At 51.8% G+C, this 24,500-nt stretch overlaps 1 protein-coding gene across 9 annotated transcripts in view; it reads right to left on the bottom strand.

Moving 5' to 3' along the window:
• The window catches only part of MTM1 (myotubularin 1), a 98,305-nt gene that overhangs the window by 39,500 nt on the left and 34,305 nt on the right, over window positions 1–24,500 (bottom strand). For 6 of the 9 annotated variants that reach the window (XM_047763973.1, XM_047763968.1, XM_047763969.1 and 3 more), the window contains 2 exons: window positions 12,930–13,040; window positions 8,556–8,657 (listed from right to left, as the gene is read on the bottom strand). In XM_047763973.1, the coding sequence (XP_047619929.1) occupies window positions 8,556–8,657; window positions 12,930–13,040 (213 nt within the window). Of the gene's footprint in view, window positions 1–8,555; window positions 8,658–12,929; window positions 13,041–19,580; window positions 22,804–24,500 lie in introns of those variants that run through there. The other 3 variants (XM_047763967.1, XM_047763966.1, XM_047763971.1) reach the window with 3 other exon arrangements.

Genomic DNA, 24,500 nt, shown 5'->3' with positions numbered 1-24,500 from the left:
CGAATCCGACCAGGAACCATGAGGTTGTGGGTTCGGTCCCTGCCCTTGCTCAGTGGTTTGAGGATCCGGCGTTGCCGTGAGCTGTGGTGTAGGTTGCAGACGCGGCTCGGATCCCGTGTTGCTGTGGCTCTGGCGTAGGCCAGTGGCTACAGCTCCGATTGGACCCCTAGCCTGGGAACCTCCAGATGCCGCGGGAGCAGCCCAAGAAATAGCAACAACAACAAAAGACAAAAGACAAAAAAAAAATTCTCCACAGCAAAAGCCACCTTAAGAAAAGTCAAAAGATAAATGGGAAAAATATTTGCAATGCATAGAGTTCCTACAATGAATAACAACAAAAAAGACCAAAATCCCAAAAGAAAATGGGCAGAAGCTGCAGAGAATGAAGAAGTAGAAATATAAATAGCTCAAACCAAGAGAGATGCAGTTTCACTCTAATAGCTCCTCAATGGTTTATAAAAACCTCTGAAAAGAGGGGTGGCCGGAGTCAAACGATGGGGTGGTGGGAGAGGCTGGGGGCTCACAGGGTGTAGGAGCCACTTTCAAAAGAATCATGCCCCCGAGTGCGAGGCTGAGTGTGGGACAACGAGTGAGAGGTGCGTGGCTGTGGAGGACGTGCTTCGGGACACCGAAGGCAGTTCCAGGGACAGTCCGGCCACGCACATCCCGAGGCTGGGAGAGACTGAAAGAGAACAGAGGGCCACAGCTTGGAGGAGGCAGGAAGGGAGGAGACAGAAAAGCACGATTAGACCCTCAACTAGCCAAGTTTACTGTTTATTCAAAAAACAAAGAGAGAGACCCAGCCAGAAAAGAAAACGGAGCAGGAAGCCACGCTTCAGTCAAAGGCCGCATCCAGGCGGAGCAGGGAGTGAGCGGGTGCGAGCTCAGTCCGGCCTCCCATTTAAGCCGCAGCTGCAAACGAGCGTTTTGCTTTTATCTACTAATTTTGTACTCAGCCTAGAAAGTAAGAGACCGCTCCACTCGAGTCTGGCGCACAATCTCAAAGCTGTCTGTAAAAGCGCTCCCATCCCTGAACTGAAAAAAGGGAGGCACGGGATCACTTCTACCCTCCCTGATCAAGAGACAGGTGGAGCCCCGGCCCGCTGGACAACCTACATGGCATTACGCCGGCCAGAGGGCGCCAGGGGCCAGAGCCAGAGTGGACACGAGGTGGGAACGGCACCGCCTCGCAAGCCCGTTGCTTCTCCTTCAAGGTGAGAGCCAGCAGGTGCCCCTGCCTGTGCCTCCTCCCAGCGCCCGGAGGGTGGTCAGGAGGCCCAAACAGACACACAGCAGGTGTGGCTTTCTGCGCTTGGCACGCCTCTGCCGTGCTGGGTTCAGCTCTCCGGCGCCTCGGGGTTTCCTACTTTGTGTTACTCTGGGAGCTGATGGGCAGTCAGAGGCGCAAAGTGTTCTGCTATTTGTTTCAGTGACTGTATTAGCATCACGATTAAGGAAAATACATTTTAGTCCACAGAGTCTAGCGTTACCTAAAAGACTGCTGATCAAACTTTCTAGACTATGACTAAGAGAAAGCCACACACCTTCACCATGACCTAGACGCACGCGCGCACACACACACACACGGATAACTGAAAGAAATGATGCATGAAACCATACTTAACTATATTACGTGTTATGCTCTTAATATTTTCTCTTCTACTTCACTAAAAAAGGCTGCTTTCGGGAGAAGGATGGACTGGAAGTTTAGGGTTAGTAGATGCCAACTCTGACACTTCGAATGGATAAGCAACGCGGTCCTGGTCTCGAGCACGGGGAATTATATCCAGTGACTTGTGATAGAACACGATGGAAGATCATGTGAGAAAATGAATGTCCACGTATGTATGACTGAGTCGCTCTGCTGGACAGCAGAAACTGGCACAACATTATACATCAACTATAATAAAAAAAATTTTTTTTTAAATGCTGCTTACAACTTGGTAAATTGATTTCATGACTCAATAACAAGTTCCCATTATCTCTGATTATGCCATCTGAGCAGAAAACTGAGCCAACACTAAAGGAATCAGTGGAAAAGATACTTTGGCACAGAATGAACCACTCCAACAATTAAACTATTTTTCTGCAGCGCTAGCAGGCTTTGTTCATGTGTACACAATTTTGGTTTCTGCCTTTAGAAAAATTACCATCATAGAGTTCCTATCGCGGCTCAGTGGTTAACGAACCTGACTAGGAACCATGAGGTTGCGGGTTCGATCCCTGGCCTCGCTCAGTTGGGTTCAGGATCTGGCGTTGCCGTGAGCTGGGGTGAAAGGTCGCAGACGCGGCTCGGATCCCGAGTGGCTGTGGCTGTGGTGTGGGCTGGCGGCTACAACTCCAATTCGACCCCTAGCCTGGGAATCTCCATACGCCGCAGAAGCAGCCCTAGAAATGGCAAAAAGACAAAAAGACAAAAAACAAAACAAAAACAAAACAACCCCCCCCAAAAAAAACCCCATCATATCAGAGGCAGTGTCACATTTCTTATCCCAAAAAAAAAATGTATCATTTACCTACAACTACTATTGAGGTACAATGCAGGTGGAGAACGTGGTATGGTTTTGTATGTTTGAAAAGTAAAAGAAAAATAAAACTAGAAAATAAATGCTTTTCACAGACTTTCAAAAACTGATGGTTTCCAAAGGAGACAGTGTGGGGGGTGGGGGGAGGCACTGGGGTGTGGGATGGAAATCCTATCAAACTGGATTGTGATCATCTTTGCACCACTATAAATGTAATAAATTCACTGCGTAATAAAAAATCAAATTAAATTTTAAAAAGTTAAAAGAAAAGAAATGCTTTGGTTAAACTAGAAATTAAACGACTTTCAAGTCTTAGTGGACTGACATCTCCAAACAATCCACTTAACGCTTAGGGGTCCACCGTGTGTGGCTACACTGCTCAAGTTCAATTCAAAGCGTGAGCCCCAGCTGAATGCACTAATGGGGAAGGACACCGGAGGGCCAGGCCTGCTGGCGGCGGAGGCGGCCTGCTCCCGGCTCCCCGCTCCCCGCTCCCCGCTCCCCGGCGCCTGGATCCGGATCCAGCACTCTCGGCCTCCGGACGCCACTTTGCGGCCGCAGCCGGCGAAAATCGCTGAGGTCATCCGCAGCTGCTTCGACAGTGTCAACAGTCTCCACAAAGCGCTACTCTTCCAGCAGCGCCTTTTGTATTGTTCAGTGCGACAGGCTGAGATGCCGCTTCCAGGAAATCCCTGTCTGGCGCACTCCTGCACTGGGTGCCCGCTGCGGCCGTTGGGAAACCTCTTCCCCTCCTGTCTCGGGGGAATAACTGTCCCTCTCCTTTCCGAAACTGCCCGGCAAACTGGGCTTCATCCCATCTCCCTCTGCCCGCTCCAAAAGCAGGCTTCCCGTTCGCCTTGGACACAGAGAGGGCAGCCGCCTTCCCTCTGGCTGGCTGCTGGCCCTGCTTTAAACAAACAAATAAGACCACCACCCACTCTCTCCCCTCCATCCAGGCCATCTCTTGTGATTCAAAAACGTTCAACAACCGTAGGCCAGGCACCGCACCAGGGCCCGTGGATACACGGTGAGGAAAGAAGGTTCTGGAGTCAAGCAGTCCACGTCAGGCGGGCCCAGTCCCCCAGGAGCTGGTGACCATCCAATCGGAAGGATTCTTCCTGATCCCCCCCCCCCCCACTCCGCCGCATCGCACACCCATCACCCCCTCCGAAGACCCCACCCCGAGGGCCTCCCCACTCGCCTCACTGGCTCCCGTCCCATCTTCACCCCTGAGAAATTGGTTCTGGGCATCTCCTACACCCCAGGCTTCCTCCACCTGGGACCCGCAGGTGAGCTTCCAAGGGGGTGCGCACCAAGAAACCCTAATTGACACCAGGTCATCAAGGAATCCACAACCCCAAACAGACGGACAACCACGACTGCAGGTCTCCGCCTCGGGCTCCCTTTTCTGAGGGGCAGGCCTGCAATCACTGCCCTAAATTCCCTCAAAGATGCTAAATGCCCCAAGAACAAGACCGCACGCGTTTCTCCCTCCGCGCCCTCTGTTCCACCTGCTTCCCTGAAGGAAATGCTTTTGTGGCCTTCCCAGTCCCCCACCACTCAGGCCGCAGCCCCCAGAAGGAAGGAGGATTCAGCCCTCCTCCCTGTTCTTGGGGGTCAAACGATTGCCCAGGCACCGGGGCCTGTGGTCTGTCTGCACAACCCACAAGCATCTCCCTGGCCCTCTGATGCACCCCCCCCCCCGGCACCTGGCTTCCCAAGCCCCCTTGTCCTAAGTATTCTTGGTGACATGGTGTCAGCTCTTATCACTTATTTCAAGGCCTTCGGGAGTTCTCTGCTGCTCCCCAAAGTCCACGCTCCTCGTGCTGACAGGCCCTCCACCAGGGGAGCCTAGCTCCCGGCCCCCACGCTCCAGCCGAACACCCCTGCTCCCCTCACGAGCGCTCTGCGATGCCTCCGGCTTGCCCTCTGCCGGGCCCATGGCAGGGTCGCGCCTCTGCCTGAAATGCCACCTCCTCCGACGTCCTCGCTCGCTGGAAATGACAGCCATCCTCCGAGGCCCAACCCATGACGATCGGTTCCACACAAGCTTTTCCAGTCTAGGCTGAGGTGTTCCCACGTTCTTGTGCATCCCCACTGGGCCTCCTGTGCATTGCTCCTATGGCACTGAACGTCAGCCACCCCACACGCATCTGTCACGGCACCTCTGTCACATCCCCAGCGGGACCAGGTCTCACTCATCCTGCTACGCCTGCTCCTCTGCCTTCACGGCTCCCCACCACCGCCGCGACTTTGGAATGAACTTGACTGATGACACAGTTGTCTCTGTTGAATGGAACAGCAGGGGCTAAGATTCCAGAAGCCATGGCAAGAACTGATGGGTTTTTATCTGCATCTTGTATTGTTTTGGTGATTCGTTTAGTCTTTTTTTTATCTTTTTGATGATTTTTAGTGGTTAAAACTCAGAGAATGTAATTTTCCAAAACTGTGTGTGAGCAACTCAGTTCCCCCTTTTTTCTCTAGTTTCTCACTTTATTGACTTCCTGAAGAAAGAGGCAGGGATTCCTAGCACAGATATGAAAAATACGGCAAAGCACCACAGACCTGAGCAATCACCCCTCTGGGGACCACTCCCAGGACAGCTACTCAGAATCCTATGGTCTGGTAACAGAACCACAATATCCAGAAACCCACCCCGTCTCTTTCCATACGATGCATGTTCCCCGCGCTTAGGACGAAACCTGAGTTCAACTAGAAAAGCTGTCATTACACAGCCCCCATGCAGAGGTCGTTCTGCTGAGGGGAGAGGGATAAAGAAAGGCTGGCCCCCACCTTGATAAGCTCACGGCATAGGAGGGGAAAGGCAACTGCTACGCAATTATGACACAAGGCAGACAGTGAGAGGAGTGCTCCAGCAGAAGGACCTGCAAAGCCCGAAAAGCGAGAAGCGAGATGAACTCGCACGGCAACAGATGAGGAGACTGCAGGTCCAGTGGGTGGGGAAGCCAGACTCTGAGTTGAGAACACTCTGGATGTGCCAGAGGGGCACAGAGCGGTCCTGCGTGCTTGGAGTCTAGGGTATAAGCCAGGGAAAGCCACTGGGAATTGTGCCTATTGGAGAGAGGGACACAGAGTGACACAGCGTTTTGTTTAGTTTTGTTTTCTGGCCACACCCACAGCATGTGGAAATTCCTGGGCCAGGGATGGAACTCATGCCACAGCCGCAACCCAAGCCACAGCATTAACAATGCCAGGTCCTTAACCCACTGCACCACCAGGGGACTCTGACGTGATCATTCTCAAATTTAAAGAAAAAGACAAAAACCTGGCAGCATGGTATAGGGTAAGTTGGAAGGGAAGGAAACTGAACGACAGGAAGTGAGCTGGGAGCCACAGGAGGAAATGGGAAGAAGGCGAGTTACTCCTAAGCAGAACCGACAGGACTTGGGACTGATGCGGCTACAAGAGGCTAAGCAGGGGAATGAGAAAGGGGAGCCTGTAAATCAGATACAAGGATGTCATGTACAGCACAGGGAATATAACCAAGATTTTATAATAATAACTTCACAACCCAAATGTCCATCGACAGGATTGGATTCGGAAGAGGTGGTATATATACACAATGGAATACTACTCAGCCATAAAAAAGAATGACATCATGCCATTTGCAGCAACATGGATGGACCTAGAGAATCTCATACTGAGTGAAATGAGCCAGAAAGACAAAGAGAAATACCATATGATATCACTCATAACTGGAATCTAATATCCAGCACAAATGCACATCTCCTCAGAAAAGAAAATCATGGACTTGGAGAAGAGACTTGTGGCTGCCTGATGGGAGGGGGAGGGAGTGGGAGGGATCGGGCGCTTGGGCTTATCAGACACAACTTAGAATAGATGTACAAGGAGATCCTGCTGAATAGCATTGAGAACTTTGTCTAGATACTCATGTTGCAGCAGAAGAAAGGGTGGGGGGAAAATGTAATTGTAATGTATACATGTAAGGATAACCTGACCCCCTTGCCATACAGTGGGAAAATAAAAAAATTTAAAAAAAAATAGTAACAACTTCAAACGGAGTGTAACCTATCAAAATACTGAATCACTACGTTGTCTACCTGAAACTAACGCCGCGAATCTACCAAGCTTCGGTTAAATACATTTTGTGACTGATGGGGGCAGGGAGGGTCATCCCAGCCGAGTGGCGTGCAGGCTGCAGAGTGGGTCTGGCGAACCGCGAGGAGGTTCGGGAGCTATGATTCTCGGGGACTTGAGAGGACGGTGTTGGAGAGGCTCATCAAGCTTCACGCAAGGCCAATGTCAGGGCTAGATTTAGAAGTGAGCAATGACAATTTTTCTTTTTTTCGGTCTTTTTGCCATTTCTTGAGCTGCTCGTTCCCGCGGCATAGGGAGGTTCCCAGGCTAGGGGTGGAATTGGAGCTGTAGCTGCTGGCCTACACCACAGCTCACGGCAACACCGGATCCTTAACCCACTGAGCAAGGCCAGGGATCGAACCCACAACCTTATGATTCCTAGTCGGATTAGTTAACCACTGAGCCATGACGGGAACTCCGAACAATGCCAATTTAAGCTATGGATTAAATGAAGCCATCGAGGCAAAGCGAGTACCGGGAGAAGGTTGAGAGGGCACCACCACCACGATGCCTACGTTTAAGGAGAAGACAGGCAGTGGAGACTGGGCACAGCAGTCAAGACGGCAGAACGAGGACTGAAGTGAGTCACTAGATTCCGCAGTAAGAGATCTCACTTGCAAGACGGTACCTGCGATAAAACTGGACACTAGAATGGGCTGGAGGAATGAATGAACCAGAGACATGGGCAGACTAGAATATTCTTTCTGGACGTTTGGATCGAAGTAAGGGATGGGACAGTTGTTTAGAGGAAAGCTGGTCCACCACTTGACTGCTTTTTAGGGGACTAAAGCCTAAAAGAGACAGCAGATGCCAGAGAAAGGGGATGACTGATGAGAAAGCAGATGCATGAAGGGGACAGAGGGGGGCCCCGGCTCCTTTAAACCTGCTCTGTGAGCCATTCTTTTAATCTCTGACCCTTTACGGCCAGATATGCAAAGCCCGAGGCAGAACCCACCCCCAATTGAGTTTTCCTGGATTACATATTCTTTCTCGCATTCACAGTAATTCCGAAGCTGTGTTCCCATCAAACTCTTTTCATCCTAATAGTTAGAAAAAATTTAATGTTGAAATATCTTTTAGATCACATATTTACTCCAAAACTGAGAAAAGGCCAAAAATGTATTTGACTGTATGATATCACCGCATTTGTTGTAAGCATCACATCTGAATCTACAATTAACATATGACTCACGATGAGGGCTCCAGATCCTTCTAGACTGCCACAGTCTTTGTATAATTGCCTTTTCCACCAACCATGAATTTCCTTTGACTGAAACAACTGCTGATGAGACTTAGGAAGAGAGAAGCCCAGTCTTGCTGGAAAAAAAACACACTTCAGGCCTTTCTTGCCAAAAAGAAAATAAAAAATAAAAATAAGAAATAAAAGAGGCACAGGCAGGAGAGCTGCGTTACAAAAAGCTCTTCTACCTAATGGTCTCTCAGCACCTTCAGTTTAGCTGGTGGCAGATTTATCCTAGACTTCAAATCAAATCAAATCATACGTCTTTTGCAAAGAATTATTTCCTAGGTAGACCCATCCCGGATCTTGATACGGACTAAGTCAAAGGTTAGAAGTAATTAAATGCATGCTAAGTCTATGCTGCAAACATCCAGTAAACGCTAGGAAGGGACCTTAAAAGCGGCATTCCTTAAAATGAATGAGGACCTGGCTTTGAGGAGCGCATTTGCTCCCAGGTGGAGGGCGACAAGCTCGGGGGTGTGACATCTCGACACTGCAACTGACACGCCATGGTCGCCTCGCCACCTTAGGCCTTTAGAAGTGGGCCGGCTGGGGTGGCGCGTGGTTGCCTGGCCTGAGCCACCTGACACTGTCTGTCACAGACACCCTCGCACACGCCACACTGGGGAGCGGGACACAGGGAAGACGTGACGGAGAACCCTGGAATTTACCAGACTGTGGGCCAGGGGGAAGGCGTATCTCGTGAGGATCTCAAACATGTCTCTTCTGCTGTGGCCTTCCTGCTTCAGGGCGAATCTCAGGTTCCGCATGTCCTGGGGCAGAGGAGACAGGCAGTTAGGTCAGCTAATGCAGTCGCATCTGTCAGCAAAACCACCTTCCGGTCACCTGGGGGACGGGAGGGTGACTTACCTGCAAGGGCAATACCTCTAAACTACTAAGGCAATTATTCTGTTTCACATGAGGTTTTGAAATATCCGGTTTAGGAACACCTGCAAACATTCCCATCGGAGTCATGGCCGTGAAGACGAGGCAAGCAGCTCCGGTTAAAGAGCAGACGGAGCTCGGCTTCACGTTACGAACAGAAAACTCAAACCTTGCCTTGCGCGTGACTTCCGTGTCTAAGGGGTTTCTGAGGCATTTTCATCCTAAGACAGTGTTTGATTCATAGGGCTTTTCAGATGTGTATCTGACATGAAATACAATTTCAACATTGTCAAACATGTCATTAAAACACAGAAGCGCCCCCTCTCCGCTCATGCTCTTCACGTTCCAGGCTCGCTCTTAAAAATGAGGCAACGAGTGGCACTTTAGGCTCTCCTACAAGAAATGCGTTTTACTTTCATGGAGTTCTGTGCAGACCCCAACCCAGGACCACAGAGACCCCGAGAGGAGAGAGAGACTAAGCCCCCAATCAGGTTTTAAAGGTCGTTTCCAACACATCTCTCTTGAACAAGAGAAAGAAAAACCTTCCTGGAAACGGAATCCAAACAAAAGCAGCTCCCTTCAATACCGCGTTATATCACATATCAAAGGATCTAACACCCCATCTCATCTTCGAAGCCGGTGTTCTGCTGGTTGTCTCGTAAAGCGACTGTGGTGCCGTGACTGAGTGACAGATGTCACCTTCTGCGCTGCGCTTTCAGTTCAGAAGCAGGATCACTGCACTGGGCCCTGGGGATACTGCAGGGTGACAGAGATCCAATCCCCGTCCTCTCGGACATCACAACCTTCACATTATCTCGAGAGCACTCACTCTTAAAGCTCCCTAAGTCTTCGACGTGAAGGACCAGCAAAGGCCTTGTCCAGCGACATCCCCATACGCAAACGGCAAGCGAAGGGGCTGTAAGGAACCAGGCTCCCAGACCTGCAATCGACCACCCCAGGCGGATTTCTCTGTATACGGATGGCATCAACCGGGCCTTGCCAGCTCTGGGATTCTGTGCTTTTGGTTTTAAAACCATATAACTTAATGCAATCCAGAAACGGATTCACGACACAGTCCAAGAAAACTGGGCTATTAACTGCTGTCTCATGATGCAAAGCACGAGTCAAGCAGAAGGCAAAAAAGTCACCTGAATAAGACATATGCTCTGAAAGGGTTTGCAACGAGCCTCAAGCACAGCACGGGCGAGCTGAGGCGCCCGGGGCTCAAAGACCTCCCAAGAATTTCCTTCCTACCAGCCCTGGTTCGGATGATAACTCTGTAGCATCACTCTCTCAACCACCCCACCAGAAACCAGACCGTTTCTGAAGAGAGGTTTATTCTGATCTATCGGTGATTCAAACGACTGCTTTCCCTGTGCCAAAGCACAAGTGACTCCGGCACCTCCGTTGGGCCAGCTGATGCCGATGTGATTAAAGGGCAGGAAGAATGACTACCCTCGTCCTGCCAGCACGAAAATCAAAGTGGAAAGAAAAGGCAAATGACTCACAGGTGGCAGATGACCAAATCTGTAACAGGAACACGAGCGCGTACTGAGCGCAAGTGCCACCTGGTCTCCCGAGCCTGACCCGGCAGAGAAGGGCCCCTGGGAAAGAGCCTTCTGGCCAGAGCGTCCTGCCGTCGGACCCTCGACCTAGGTAGCAACTGGGGCACGTGGCGCCGTGCCTAGCCTCCCGATAACACACGAGTATCCACACCCCCGCTGCAACAACACTGACGGGCTGATCTACTGAGGCCTCGCGTCAATGACACGTTTCTAAAGAACGCCCATCGCCGCTGACCTCAAAACAGCACCCTGGCTTTAAACCGAGTCAACGCAGGTGAGGCGTGGAAGGAGAGACAAGGTTTCAAGGTGCTGTGGTCTGGCTCTGCTTTTATTTATTTATTTCAGCTCAAGTCGTCAGCGGGGGCTGGCTCGGGGGCTAGGGGATGAGAACTCACACGCTTGGAACTAGCTTCTCCGCTGCTGCGAGACAGCACCCCTGGGCCTTCTAACCACACTGCGAGGGAGGTGCTGCCGGCAAGCGGCAATCCCCACGCGCGGACCCGGTGGAACCGAATCAGTGGGGTTCCTAAGTGCTCGTCTCGGTAAAGGCAGGCGGCTGTGCTCTGGTTACTGACTACAGGTGAAAGAGGACCTACGGGAGGCAGCAGATGCCCTTTCTACCACCTGAGAAAATGGGATTTGACTCTCCCGACAGACATCCGTGTGTCCAGGGAGATAATGGAGTTAGAAGGGGGTGAGACGACACTGTTCTAGGCCATCGTCTTTCGGCTCAACACTAATTCCAAGAAAAATACCTATGCAACAGTTGAGAATTACGGCTGCCGAATTGTTCCTAAGCCCTTTGTTCTTCTGATAAACAGTCAAAGGGTAAGAATGTGCTTTGTCATATTAATTTGGGGGGATTAATATTTAGATACAACTTTTCCCCATTGATAAGGCAACTAATAAGTTTTTTTTTTTTCCAACTCTATGAGAATGAGAGCCCCTCTGAAATCCTCAAGACAGCAAGCTCATCCTTCCCTGGAGAACTGTAACAGACACTCTGGCTCCCAGGGATCCCTTCGTGCAGGATGCAAAAACCTTCCTTAAAAGTCAGCCCCGCATTTCTAGGCCCAAAAGGGTAGACGATAGCTGAGATTATAGATAAGACACTAAGAGAGCTTGGGCTCAAACACAAACAACGAAAAACAAGCCAAGGTGCCGAATGAGGGAGAATGTCAGTTGGAGTCTCCTGGCGACACACTCCCTTGCTTTCTGATACCGTACTGGTCTTGATCCTTTACAAACTGGAGACAAACGAGTATGATCTTCTTAATCCAAACAAAAGCACGGGAACCCGGCTTTAAGAAACCGTGGCGCATGAGACCAGGAAAAGGACACTTGGCTCAGAATGCCGGCTCGCCCATCAACTCCTCGGGCAACTGGGGGCAATTAAGCCCACTGAGCAAGCGAATGAAGGCCCTGGATCGGCCAGGGGTCAGCACACCTCGGCCGAGGTCAGTCTCGGTGTGGGCTTCCATCTGAGATTGCTTTTTTTATATTTTAAAAGGGCAGAACAATCAAAACATAAAGAAGAATGGGTAACAGAGATCCTGCTGGCCCACAAAGCCTGAGATAGGTGTTTTCTGGTCCGTCACAGAAAAAGTCTGCCGACCCCTGCACCTGACTGAGGGTCAGAGCCATCACAAATACTTGAAAGAGTCCCAACCTTCTGGAAGCCGGGCTTCGGAGACTATCTTACAGTAGGATTTGGGGGGAGTGGGGGCCAAAGCTTTACATCTGTAAACCCAAGGAGGGCTTCCCAGGTCACCCTCAGGCGTATCTAGCTGTGGGAACTGCTGGGACACAGGACCTCCAACCCCCTTCGAGATCTTCCTAGGACTGGGCATTGCGGTCTTCTGATATGCACTACCTGAAAAGGAAGTCTTCTTGCAAGAAGGTTTACTCTGTTTGCAAAACGAGTATCTCACTGTATTTGGACGCCAACTTTGCCATCTGCTGAGGACTCTATAGGCTGAGTGACCTAACCCGCCTCACCCTCCAGGCTCGCCATCTACAAACGGGGACACCCCTGTCCGTCTCAGACGGCTGCCCTGAGGATTTCATGCCAAGCCCCTGGCACGTGTCTGGACCACCAGAGACACTCGATCAGCGGTTGCTGTGACAACCGATGAAAAAGCGAGATCATCGGTACATCTCTGCTGGCCGAATGCCAAAACCAAACGGAGGCTCCACCGCTGAAAACCACCTAAGCAAAGGCGAGAGAGGCCGTGGGAGGTAAGACACAGCCTGTTGACCTCGGGGAAGCTCTCCGTATTTCCCCTTCCTTTTCGCGGGGGGACGGGGTCACCTCACAGGAAGGGATGTCGGGGAGCAGCCTTGGGCACAAACTAAAAAGTGAGACATCGGATCCACAACGTTTTCCTCCTACTCAGTCGAGCCAATGAAATGACTGGTGCGGGTCCCCGCACTTGAGGTCCCTCCTCCACAGGGACGGTTTCCCCAGGAGGTCCTGGAACCTTGATCATGAAGAACAAGGCTCTTTGGTTTTCTTTTAACCCCGCATTCACGTTTTACTCATCATTCAATGCTACCGTGCCTTTTTTTCAGGTAACAAAGCACTGAGTCTCTTACTTTACAAGTAATATCTAGCCCATAGGAATTTTCTCCTCTACTTGTCGCGCCTCCCATTTTTTCAATTCTTGAGATCGCACCCAGGGGAACATCAAGTATTAGAGCCGAATCCTGTAATGGGAGAAAAATACAAAAGTCAGTATTTCTGTCCGTACAATCAAAACGTCAAAATCATATTTTTAAAAAAACATATATGCTTTCAGGGCCTTTTGACCTTGGTCCTTTTACCACCTTCTATGAGCAAAAATATGATGCAGATCCCACATGAAAAAGCGAGCATTGAAACAGTCGGTTATGCAACCAAAACGCAGCCCGTAACACTTGCCCTTCCGCGCTGCTTCTGGAATAAAGGCTGAACTCCCAGGCACCCAACTCCAGGGCCCGTGCTGCGCCCCCCGCCTGTGTCTGCAGCTTCTCTCCCACAACGTTCTGCACCCCAACTAAGTGAATGCCTGCCCCGCGCTTCAAACGTCTTGTCTGCAACCAGGCCTGGGGGCTTTCTGCCTGGTGTTCCCTTTGCCTCGGATGGTCCATCTTTCCCAACGACCAACACTCTCCCCGTGGCTTCAGCCCTGGCTCAGGCAGCATCGCCTCTAACGAAGCCCCGTTCCCCAGTGTCAGGCAGAGGGGGCCACTTCCTCTGACGTCTTACAACTCCCCACTCCGGCTGCTGGTCCTCCGCTGTTTCAAGTCTTGGTGCCGTGAACCAAGCCTCAGGAAGCAATGCCTATCTGAGGCTCGGGTGTGTTTCCCAAAGAAGGGCCCGGATGCACACAACGCTTCTCCATCGTTTGCATCCAAGGCAAGCCACACCAAGATACCGGCGACTGCCTGCTGCCATCACCTGCCCCAGGCACGGCCTCAGGGGCTTCGCCTGCATAGCTCCATTTTATCCTTACGACCATTCCGTACACAGGTGGAGTCTTCCCATTTCCCAACACTGCAGCCAAGTCTCTAAAAAGCTCCAATGCCTTTTGCTTAATAACTACGGGGAAGGGCTGCGATCAAGCCAAGGTCTGGGAACACACATCGAAAGAGCCATAAAAATGGTCCCACCCTTTGACTCTGCAATTGTACTCCTAGGACCTTATCTTACAGCTCTGGTGCAACAGGAGGAAATGCCACATGCATGGAGATGCTCAAGGGAGACAGAGGTGGACATCAGGGCGAAGAAAATTAGAGTTAGTCAAGTTCATGGCACAAGCACACAGCTACTAAAATCATTATGGTACAGGGAAAAGGAAGTTTAAGGGGAAAAAAGCAGCACACAAAATACACTGGAACCACGATAGTGTAAAATATATATATACTCATATGGGGAGTTCCCGTCATGGCGCAGTGGTTAACAAATCCGACTAGGAACCATGAGGTTGCGGGTTCGATCCCTGGCCTCGCTCAGCGGGTGAAGGATCCGGCGTTACCGTGAGCTGTGGTGTAGGTTGCAGAGGCGGCTCGGATCCCGCGTTGCTGTGGCTCTGGCGTAGGCCGGTGGCTTCGGCTCCGATTCGACCCCTAGCCTGGGAACCTCCATATGCTGCAGGAGCGGCCCAAGAAATGGCAAAAAGACAAAAAAAGTAAATAAAAAATAAATAATATAAATATATATACACACACATACACACACTCATATGGACAGAGACAGAATAGGGCTAAGCAAACTCTTTTCAGCCAATATTTTCTTTAATGCTGTGTTAGATGACTTTGATAATACAAATTTTAAAGGGTGCTTATCGAGTTCTTATTTTTTAAGAGATGTCCTGGGGGGGGGGGAGGCCACAAATAAAGTTACTTTTTCTCCTTTTACTTGAAATCCTTCTCTTTTAAACACAATACAACAAATTAAGCATTTCCTCATCAAATTATAAAGACAGCTCATGGGTGTTCTAGAAACTTAAAAAGAATAAGATAGTGCTGTAGCCATGGGATACTGCTCAGCTCCAAAAATGAAGGCACTCTGGACACACGCATCATGCTGAGTGGATAAAGCCAACCTCAAAATGCTCTGTTTATATCGTTCTTGAAATGACAAAGTTGTAGAGCTGGAGAACACAGCAGGGGTTGCAAGGGGCTGAGGTGAAGGAGGCTGTGGCTAGAAAGAGGCAGCATAAAGGCTATAAAGGGAGTTCTTCTGTGGTGCCCGAAGAGTAGCATGTCTGGACTGCTGGTGGTGCCTACATGAATTTACACATGGCATCAAATATCATGGAACTGCAGCCAAAAGCATGCCGAAAGTGAGTGTGCGACACCCAGTGAAACTCAAGTACAGGCGGCATCTTCAGTAATGGTATTGCGCCCTTCAACTTCCTGGTTTTAACAGAGCAGTACAGCTACAGGGAAGTGGGGTGATAGGCCCATGGGACCCCTGTGTCCTATTTCTCCAAGCTCTGGAAGTTCTGGGAAGTTCATAATTATTTCAAAATAAAGTTTAAAGGAGTTCCCTTCTTGACTCAGTGGTTCAGGAACCCAACTAGAATCCATGAGGATGCAGGTTCGATCCCTGACCTCCATCAGTGGGTTAAGGATCCAGCGCTGCCATGAGCTGCGAGGTAGGTCACAGACACGGCTTGGATCCTGCACTGCTGTGGCGCTGGTGTGGGCTGCAGCTACAGCTCCAATTCGACTCCTAGCCTGGGAACCTCCACATGCCACAAGTGGGGAGAAAAAAAAAAAAGTTTAAAAAGTGTGAGAGTATATGGGCATCGTGGTGTAGACAAAAGAGCACAAACTCCTCTTAAGTTGGACAAAAGTGGTTCAAATCTGAGTGTTGCCATTTCATAGCTGGATGACTCTGACAAGTTCCTGTACCTCTCAGCCACATTTACCTGTAACGTAGGGATGATCGGAGATAACGGACTTCAAGTACCTGGCACGTGGTGTCTGGATAACACCGGAAGTGATTATCACCATGGCAAAGGACATGAAACAAGCCTGTGAAAGACAGAACTGTGCTCCTCGAACAGAGTGGACCAGCCAGCTCTAGCAAAGCAGCGACAGGGCTTTCCGCATGGACCTTTAAGAGGCATTTTCCAGTTGGTGCCAAGGGGTGAGGGCCTCCTATTCTACCACTGAATTCAAAATGCTTAGAGACAAAAAGACACTACTTGGTAACAGTGTACAGACGGAAGCGCAAGGTATAATGTATTTACTTTTTTTTTTTTTTGTCTTTTTGCCATTTTTCTTGGGCTGCTCCTGCGGCATATGGAGGTTCCCAGGCTAGGGGTCGAATCGGAGCTGTAGCCTAGCCGCCAGCCTACGCCAGAGCCACAGCAACACGGGATTCGAGCCGCGTCTGCGACCTACACCACAGCTCATGGCAACGCCAGACCCTTCACCCACTGAGCGAGGCCAGGGATCGAACCCGCAACGTCATGGTTCCTAGTCAGATTCGTTAACCACTGCGCCACGACGGGAACTCCCGTATTTACTTCTCAATACAATCTAGTTCTTAAAATCGTACTATCAAGGAGCCTGCGATGCCTCTAGCTTATATTGAAATTTCTGAGTGTCTGTTCAACTGTACCCATATAAATGTCAAACTTATAGCAAAAAATACATAGATTAGACATGAAATAAAACTCTGATACCTTAATATCAAGATGGAAGAATGCAAAATTAAAGAGCATTAGAATTAGAAGTGAGACCTTGCTGTTCTTTGTTCCTGTATAGAGAAAATTCTACAGCTCTAATTACCCCAACCCAGCACAAAGCAGAAAATAGGACAGTGAGGAGACCCAGCCAGCTCCTGACCAAAGGCACCCAAAGGTCTAATGAGACTACCTGCCACCTTCTCCCCGAATGACAGGTACAAGATCAGATAACCCAGCAAAGCCAAACTGGAAAATCCAGGAATAGGAAAATTCCCTTCACTCTCTAGAAACCTGAGTCACTGCTATCTAAACATCATACATCATTAAATATTGAAGGGTTCTCCAAGGTCCATCCTCAAAATTCTACGCCTCTGTACTGCTAAGTGGCTCAAATGGTTAAGAAGTAAATACAACAGAGTCTAAAAGACGCGGTCACTTGCATTCTCTCCCAAGTGTGTACTGGGTAATAACAGACAGGGTCCCGGACACGCGGGGCCACAAGATAAATAAGATGTAGGTGTTGCCCTTACAGAGCTCAGGGCCAGACTGGGAAATGAGACACATGTACCCAAATAGCCACAATGCTCGGGTCTAAGTGCCAAGAGCCATTAAAGAAGAAGAAGGAGGATCCAGATAAAATGGAATGAGAGGCCAGAGAAGGCGGGGCGCTTTCCTACTGACGGGGTCACGTGACGGTTCCGTGGCAATGGCAATGTAAAGACGATCCGTATATGGACCTCCCTATTCGGATTCTTCTCCCTTCTGGCTTGTCAAGGATACCGAATAGAGCTAGGAGCTGGGTGTTGAAGATGATCCCTAACGGATGGAGTAGCAGCAGCTGCAGACGGGCCTGCCGAAAACAGTGACACTAGCTACACCTGTGGGGAAGCACGGGGATTTCATTAAAAACAAAAGGAGCTCCCGTCGTGGCGCAGCGGAAATGAATCGGACTAGGAATCATGAGGTTGCGGGTTCCATCCCTGGTCTCGCTTAGTGGGTTAAGGATCTGGCGTTGCCACGAGCTGTGGTGTATGTAGGTCGCAGACGTGGCTCGGATCAGGTGTGGCTGTGGCTGTGGCGTAGGGTGGCAGCTGCATCTCTGATTAGACCCCCTAGCCTGGGAACATCCATATGCCGCAGGCTCGGCCCTAAAAAAGACAAAAGACAAAAAAGATAAATAAATTAAAAAAAACAAAACAAAAAACAAGTGGGCCAGGTTTAAGGTTCTCCGGCGGCAGGGGGATTCCCTGGGGAGCATCCCAGGGCTTGGATCAGCGGGACTGTGACCCAGGAAGTGTGTTTGGAGAAAAGGGCCGCAACGCAGAAGGCTGCTGCCTGCGGATTTGCCGAGCAGCAGGCACCGGCAAAGGCCGGCTGCACCTGGTCTGACCGCGGAAGGTACCATTCTAAAGCAGCGGGGAGGCCACGGGGACCTGAGGCGGAACCCCAGAGGAGGAGACGAGCCTCGGAGGGGAATCAGGTGACTCAGAGGCAGGGCCGAGGTGCAGGAGGCTGGTGGTCCCACCAGGAGACGTGAAGAACAGAGGCGGGGTTCTGCAGAGAGATTAACACTGCCCATTTCAGACGCATTGGGTTTGAGCGCCTAAATGTACTGGCTCCGACTGATCATCCAGTCCAAGAATCCAGAAGGCATCCAGAAATGCACAGCTGGAGACCCCCGAAGCCCTTCCAACTCAAAATGGCCACAACAAAGCTCATCCTCTTTCTCCAAACCACCTCTTCCTTTTTCAGCGGCTGCGCCCCTCCACCCAGGGCCAAAAGCTGGAAACCTACAAGTCCTCATCACTCCCGCTCCCTAATCCAGTGTTTCCCCCTCAAAGCAATCTCGAACCTGTGCACCTCTCTCCAACTCCTCCAGCAACTTCTCCGAGCCACTGGGATAGACGTGGCGGTCTCTCTGCACCTGCGCCCTCAGAATCTGCCTGGGCCATCTTCCACAAAGTAAATCTGATGCTACGGTTCTTCTGCTTAAACCACTCCCGAGGCTGCTCACTGCTCAACTCTAAAACCCTAAATCCTTAACAGGGTCTCCAAGGCCCAGGTCGCTAGGCCACTACCCAGCTCCTCCCTGGCTCTTCTCCCCACCCCGACCCCAGCCAGGCGGTCATCTTGTCACGTTCCCTTTGGTCTCAGGCTCTCTCAATGCTGTTCTTTCAGCTTATGCTTTCCGACCCAGTCCCTGCCAAGCATCGAGGTAACGGCTATGCATTCTTCAAACCACAGGTCAAGTATCTTTTGCTCAGGACTCTTGCCCAGGCCCCTCAAAGTAGCGCACTCCTGGACCCCTCCGACGAGCACCCAGTGCCGCCTGCTCTTATACCCGGTGCGGTTAGCTGATTCACATCTGTCAGTCCCATCAGAACCTACAGCTTCATGACAGAGACCCTGTGCCCTCTGTGCATCCCGCTATATCCTAGTGCCTGGCAAGGTGCTGGCACGCAGCAGGCTCTCACACAGTCAGTGAATAAAGAATGAAACATCGGGTCTGGCGCTACAGAGCTGGAAAGCAAGCAGCAACTGAGAAAGGTGGGAAGGGGAAACGCACTGCGGTAAAGGCGAGAGGCGGAGGTGGGAGAAGAGTCAAGGACGCGTGGTGCAATGGACAAGTTCAAGAGCCCAGACCCTACCCAGGCCCTCGGCATGGAGCAGGGAAAGTGGCGTTTCCATAGGACTGAGAGAAGTAAAGGAGTTAACAGTCCGGAAGCAGAAGCGGAATATGTGGACTGCTTTTTTTAAAACAAAAAAACAAACAAAAAAAAACAAACCTGGCAAGGCAGAGGAAGGCGGAGGAGCGCAGTAGTATTGGGGTAACAGGGACACAAGAAGGTGTTTTAAAAAACTTGAGCAGGTCAGCGGACCAGGGAGCCCATGAAAAGCACACATGTCAGACACAGAATGAGTGGCGGGGCACCAGGGCTCCAGAGAGACGACGAGGAGGAAGGCTCAAGCAGGGGGTCTGCTTTGTGCAGAAGACATCGAGTTCCCTCTTCTGAGATGGGGGAGGCGGCGGAAGAGACAGGTGCTCGGTGAGGATGACCTGTACCTCTTCAACAGAGCGAGACACGAGGTCAGCCAGGGACCTGCCAGGGGCTGTGATGGGAAGACCCTTTCCGAAGTCTGAAAGCCTGAACGGGTGGTGGAAGGAATCCATCAAATCCACTGTGCGACTTTCAACAGGAGGGCTCGGTAGCCCACAGCCTCTCAAGCTTGGGGACCGGGGACCTGGGAACGGCACGGCAACAGGCGATGGGGGGACCCAGGCTATCGGCAGGGATTGTTTCAACCTGAAAACAGCATTCATTTTGCAGCAGCAAAATAAGATGATTTAAGACTGAAGCTTAAAAGAAAACCTATGGCACGGATCCCGTGTTCCCATCGACACTCCCGCTTAGAGACACACTAGGGTGTTCTATTATTACAGTCTTCTGAGCATTATTTCACCTCTTTTCAAATGAAAAGAAGTGCCAAATCCACTAGGCAAAAAGAACTAAAAAGGGATAATCTTGAAAAGGTTCCAATGTAAAAATACGACAGGAACCCTTCTGCTTCATGGTTGTAGGGAGGTGGGGGCACGTTCCCTCTGGGAGGGAAGCCGGGTCTGGCCGGCCGGCCATCTTGGTCCTCCCAGTCCTGTCTCCGTGCTGGTAAAGCATCCTTCTGGTCCCTCCCAGAAATACCTCTACCCAGCCAGAGCTAACGTGTGTTCTGGCTTTAAAGACGCTCCCGCATGGCAATCAAGCACCTGTGGGTAATACTCCGCCCGAAGAATTCGATCACTATGGTTCTGTCTTCTAAGGAAACCCTAACAGATTTCTCCTTGGGTTTAATCCAGGAAGAACGGACCATTTCTGACCTTCGGAAAATGAAGTGTATTCACAACCCACGGCTCATCTGACCAGCAGTCCCGAGAGGAGATCCAAGCAGTAAAGCCCAAGGGTTGTCACCTGCTCACACGTAAGGCTCCAAATCCTCCACTCCCTTACGTTCCCTCGCGCCTCCTGAACTCCATCCTCTTCTTAAAAAGGGGTGCGTGCAACGACCGGGAGCCAGAACGTTCGGGTGGGGGCCAAGCCTGACGCTGAGGGCAAGCGAGACTTCTTCAGCTCGGTCATAGACCCACAGATGCTCATGGGATCTTCATAAACTTTCTATCTTAAATATTTCAAAATAATTGTTTAACAAATGGGGCGGGGATGGATTGTGTTCCGGAGGAGAAAACGGCCCGAGGAGAGTCGGGGCGGTGACTGGTCCCCGGACCAGCGGGTGGGATACACGGGGCGGGGGCGAGCCAGGGAACATGGGCTGGTGATGAAAGCTTGGACTCACATGTCAAAGGCTGGGGCAAGGACGACCACAGAGGAGAAGGGAGGAGGGGAAGGTGGTGACTCCTGGGTGACCGGAAGAAAAGTAGCACCTTCAAGAGAAGCAAGGACACCAAAAGAAGAACCAGGATGCCGGGGGCCGAGTCAGGGATCTCCCGCAGGTAGTGAGACACGAGAAGCTGGGGTGGGAAGAAAGGTGGGCACCAGAACCCAGGACCGGGGGCAGGGGAAGGGGCTGGTGGCGGCTGCTGTGCCCGGCGGCCGTCATCTGGTGGGCTGAGCGTGTGGGAAGTGGCTCCCAGAGCTCTAAGGCGCTTTGCTGAAGCGCAGTGTCGCCTGCAGCTGGCGGGAGATGAAGCCGCGGGGAGAAGGAGCAGAGGGAAGCGAGCAGAGGCCCAGGAGCTGGAGAACCCCCCTCGGGGACTGGAAGGAGGAGCGGGATGGAGCCCCATCACCCTCACGGCTCTGCTGCCTCCGCTGTCCCTGCAGCTCTGGGCGTCCTCCCCACGGCCACCGCCCAGGGCCTCTGCTCCTCATCTGCTGAACCGTGTAAGCGTTCGCTGCGGGGTCCGCTCCCTTCCTCCTGGGGGCGTCTCGCTTCTACCGACCTCCACCAAAGCCTCCCCTTGGCCGACGGTCCGCTGCTCTGCCCGCCGCTTCCTTCCCGCCCTGCCAGGAGGGGAAGCGTCCCACCCGCGGCCCTTCCGTGGGCACATGTCCTCGGGCGATGCCGTGGAAGGACCCGGCTGCCACCACCGCCGACTTACGCATCAGTCAGAAGTTTCAGACTCGTGTCTCCAACTGCTCCTGAGCCATCTGCACCTGGAACGGGCACAGCTCTCAGCCTACGCGCTCGGGCCCGTGTCCTGGGGGCTCACCTCCAACACGCACCTTCTCCTGTGCTGCCTATTTCCACTCCGGCAAAGAAAGCCCACAGGGATCCTTCTCGAATCTTCCCCTCAACTCCCAACTGCAACCACCACCCAAGTCTTCCGGGCTCTCCCGCGGCTGTTCCCTTCCTCCTACTGCAACAGTGACTCTATGAGGCCCTTACTGCTCACCTGGGAAATGAGGACAACTTCCTAGATGGTCTCTTTGCCGCCAGTCGCCTCCCCACAACCTGTCACACACGCTGCAACCTGACTTCCCTTCCTGAACACACATCGGGTGTGTCGTTCTCCACGGGACTCGCACACTGCCGACAGGGACGCGAGGTGCCTCCCAGCCTCGCGCCCCCCTCTGCCCTCCACGTTCCTGCTCCAACGCATCCGTCAGCCGGTCCCACAGGAGGTGGGGCTCCTCCACACGACAGCTGGAAAAGGGCCACGCGGATACAGAAACTCTCCACCTGCCAGGCTCCTTCCTGTCCAGGAAATGGTCCCCATTCTCAAGGCTGGGCTCAAATAGCGCCTCCTCTGGAAGGCCCACTTCGGCCGTGCCACGTTACACCACAACCCCGCGTCTCCATCCCCTGCACACAACACGGTGTTAGATTCTCACGCGAATGAACAAAAGGCTTAAGCTCTCTTTCTTATCCACCATCATGCCTGAACCCGAAGCAGTCCTGGAGGGAAACTGGAAATGCTCTTGCCCACGGTATCCACAGACAGCAGAGCATTACAGGCCCAAAGAGCCCTACTGGAGTCACAAGATCGAGCCCCAGCCACATCCAGGAGCACCTTTAAAGTCAAAAGACAGCTATGCAACCTGTCAACCGCAAAAGCTATGGTGGGGTACACGATGCCATGATTCAGCAGGGTCCACACTGAATAATGTGACTGAGGACCTCCTGTCCACTGGCCGCCACACCAGCTAAGCACAGAGGACCACAAGGACTCCCCATTAGTCAAGGTCGCAGACAGGGCAGCAAATAAACACAGCTGAATCCCTTCACTCGGCACAGTCTGAGCATCTGCAATGCTCCAGGCGCCGTCCTGGGGCCTGAGGGCACAGCGGTGCCAAACACAACGCGTCCCTGGTCCTCGGACAAACGGGAGCACGGTGAAGCAGTGAAATATGTACAATAGGAAACAGGGGCAGGTGCTCCGGTGAAACAACCATGAAAGGGGGCGGGGCGGGGGCGGGGCTAGGCCTTTAGACCCGGGGGCCCGGAAGGTTCCCCAAAGCCAGCGTGGACACCGAGACGCGCGCCAAGGGCTGTGGGGACACAGAGACAGAGTGATGCCTTCAACGGGAGCTGGAGAAGGCTCCGGGGAGGACGTGACTTTCGAGGTGGCTTCTGAAGGAAGGAGTGAGAAGCACGCGTGCGAGGACACGGAGGGCATGGACGGGGCTGCCATGCAGGATGGGGCAGGGGCTCCGCGTGGCCCAGAGGAGCCTGGGGCGGGGGCGTGCGAGTCCAGGCAGATGTCAGAAGGGCTCTGAACCCACATAAAGGAGAGTGGATTTTAGTCTGTGCGCGACGGGGGTCCCACAAGAGCTTTCAGCCTGTGAAGGAAGCCGGTGGCCTGGTTCTAAGGAAGCTCCCTCCGGAGGCAGCGTGCAGGGCACGGGGGTAGGGAAGGCCGCGTGCCGGTCCCAAGACCACGGACTGTGTCCACTGCCCGGGAACCTGCCCTCGACACGCGACGCAGCAGGCGGGCTGACTCCCGAGTCAGGCCGCGCGCCCACTGCGGTGTTTACATACCTGAACCAAACAGGGGTCCGCTTCAAAATGCCAGTGAGGTGACAGCTCTTTGTCAAACACACAAGAGACATTCACATTTTGCAGCAGAATCCACAATCAATGTTCCTATTTAGGACTTCGAGAGACACTACGATGACTATGTTTCGGGGCTTCTGCATAACCACACAAGTGGCTTTCTGTGTATGACGTTTTCTGCCATTAGCTGCTCGTTCTCATACCTGGACTAAATCTCGTGGCCAGTCAACATATTTACGTAAGACTTAGTGGAAGAAGAAAAAGATTAGCAGTCACTATCAAATGGGCATTTTATTCACCCCGTGTGCGGTACTCCCCATCCTCTGGGGTGCCTCATGGGAACAGACTAAATAAAGCTGGCTAGGTGCTCGCCCAGGGACGAAAGCAATGCATGCTCACTCCCAGGGGGACGCAGGGTGGGGGAAGAGAGCATGCGAAAGCCCACTGTCCAACTACCCCAAGAACTAAAACTTCTGGTGTATTTCTTTGTGGCCTCTTTTTCACAGGTGGTGCTTGTTTGTTTTCCCACAGTCGACATCACAGAACAGACGCGATCTTGTCATGGCGCCGCGGTTTAAATCATTTCCCCAGTTCACCGTCAGTGACACGGCATACAATGAAACCGGGGGGTGTGTGGCTGGTTAACAAGCCAAGAGTCTCAGAGGCCAAAGGCCCCAGACCACTAGCTCTAATTCGAACTTTTGATGATTCTCGCATCTATTAGCATCGAATCTGTCAATCTGTCCCAATTTGACACCTGGGAGCTGTAGAGAATGATTCTCACTTTGGCTGCCCATATTGTATGTATCACAGCGTATCTTATCACATTACACTATATTATACTTTTGTTCTTTCAGCCAATCACTGGATCAAATAAGCTTCAGCCCCTGGAAAGACAGACTTCTTTCATCCTTCACTGATACAGTTGATTTGTAGAAAGATCAGCTGCATCTACGCTAAATTCTACATTAATAGTTCT

This window comes from Phacochoerus africanus, chromosome X (assembly GCF_016906955.1).
Source record: "Phacochoerus africanus isolate WHEZ1 chromosome X, ROS_Pafr_v1, whole genome shotgun sequence".
Taxonomy (NCBI): domain Eukaryota; kingdom Metazoa; phylum Chordata; class Mammalia; order Artiodactyla; family Suidae; genus Phacochoerus; species Phacochoerus africanus.
The sequence above is the reverse complement of the archived record's forward strand: the minus strand, read 5'-3'. Positions and strand labels throughout refer to the sequence as shown.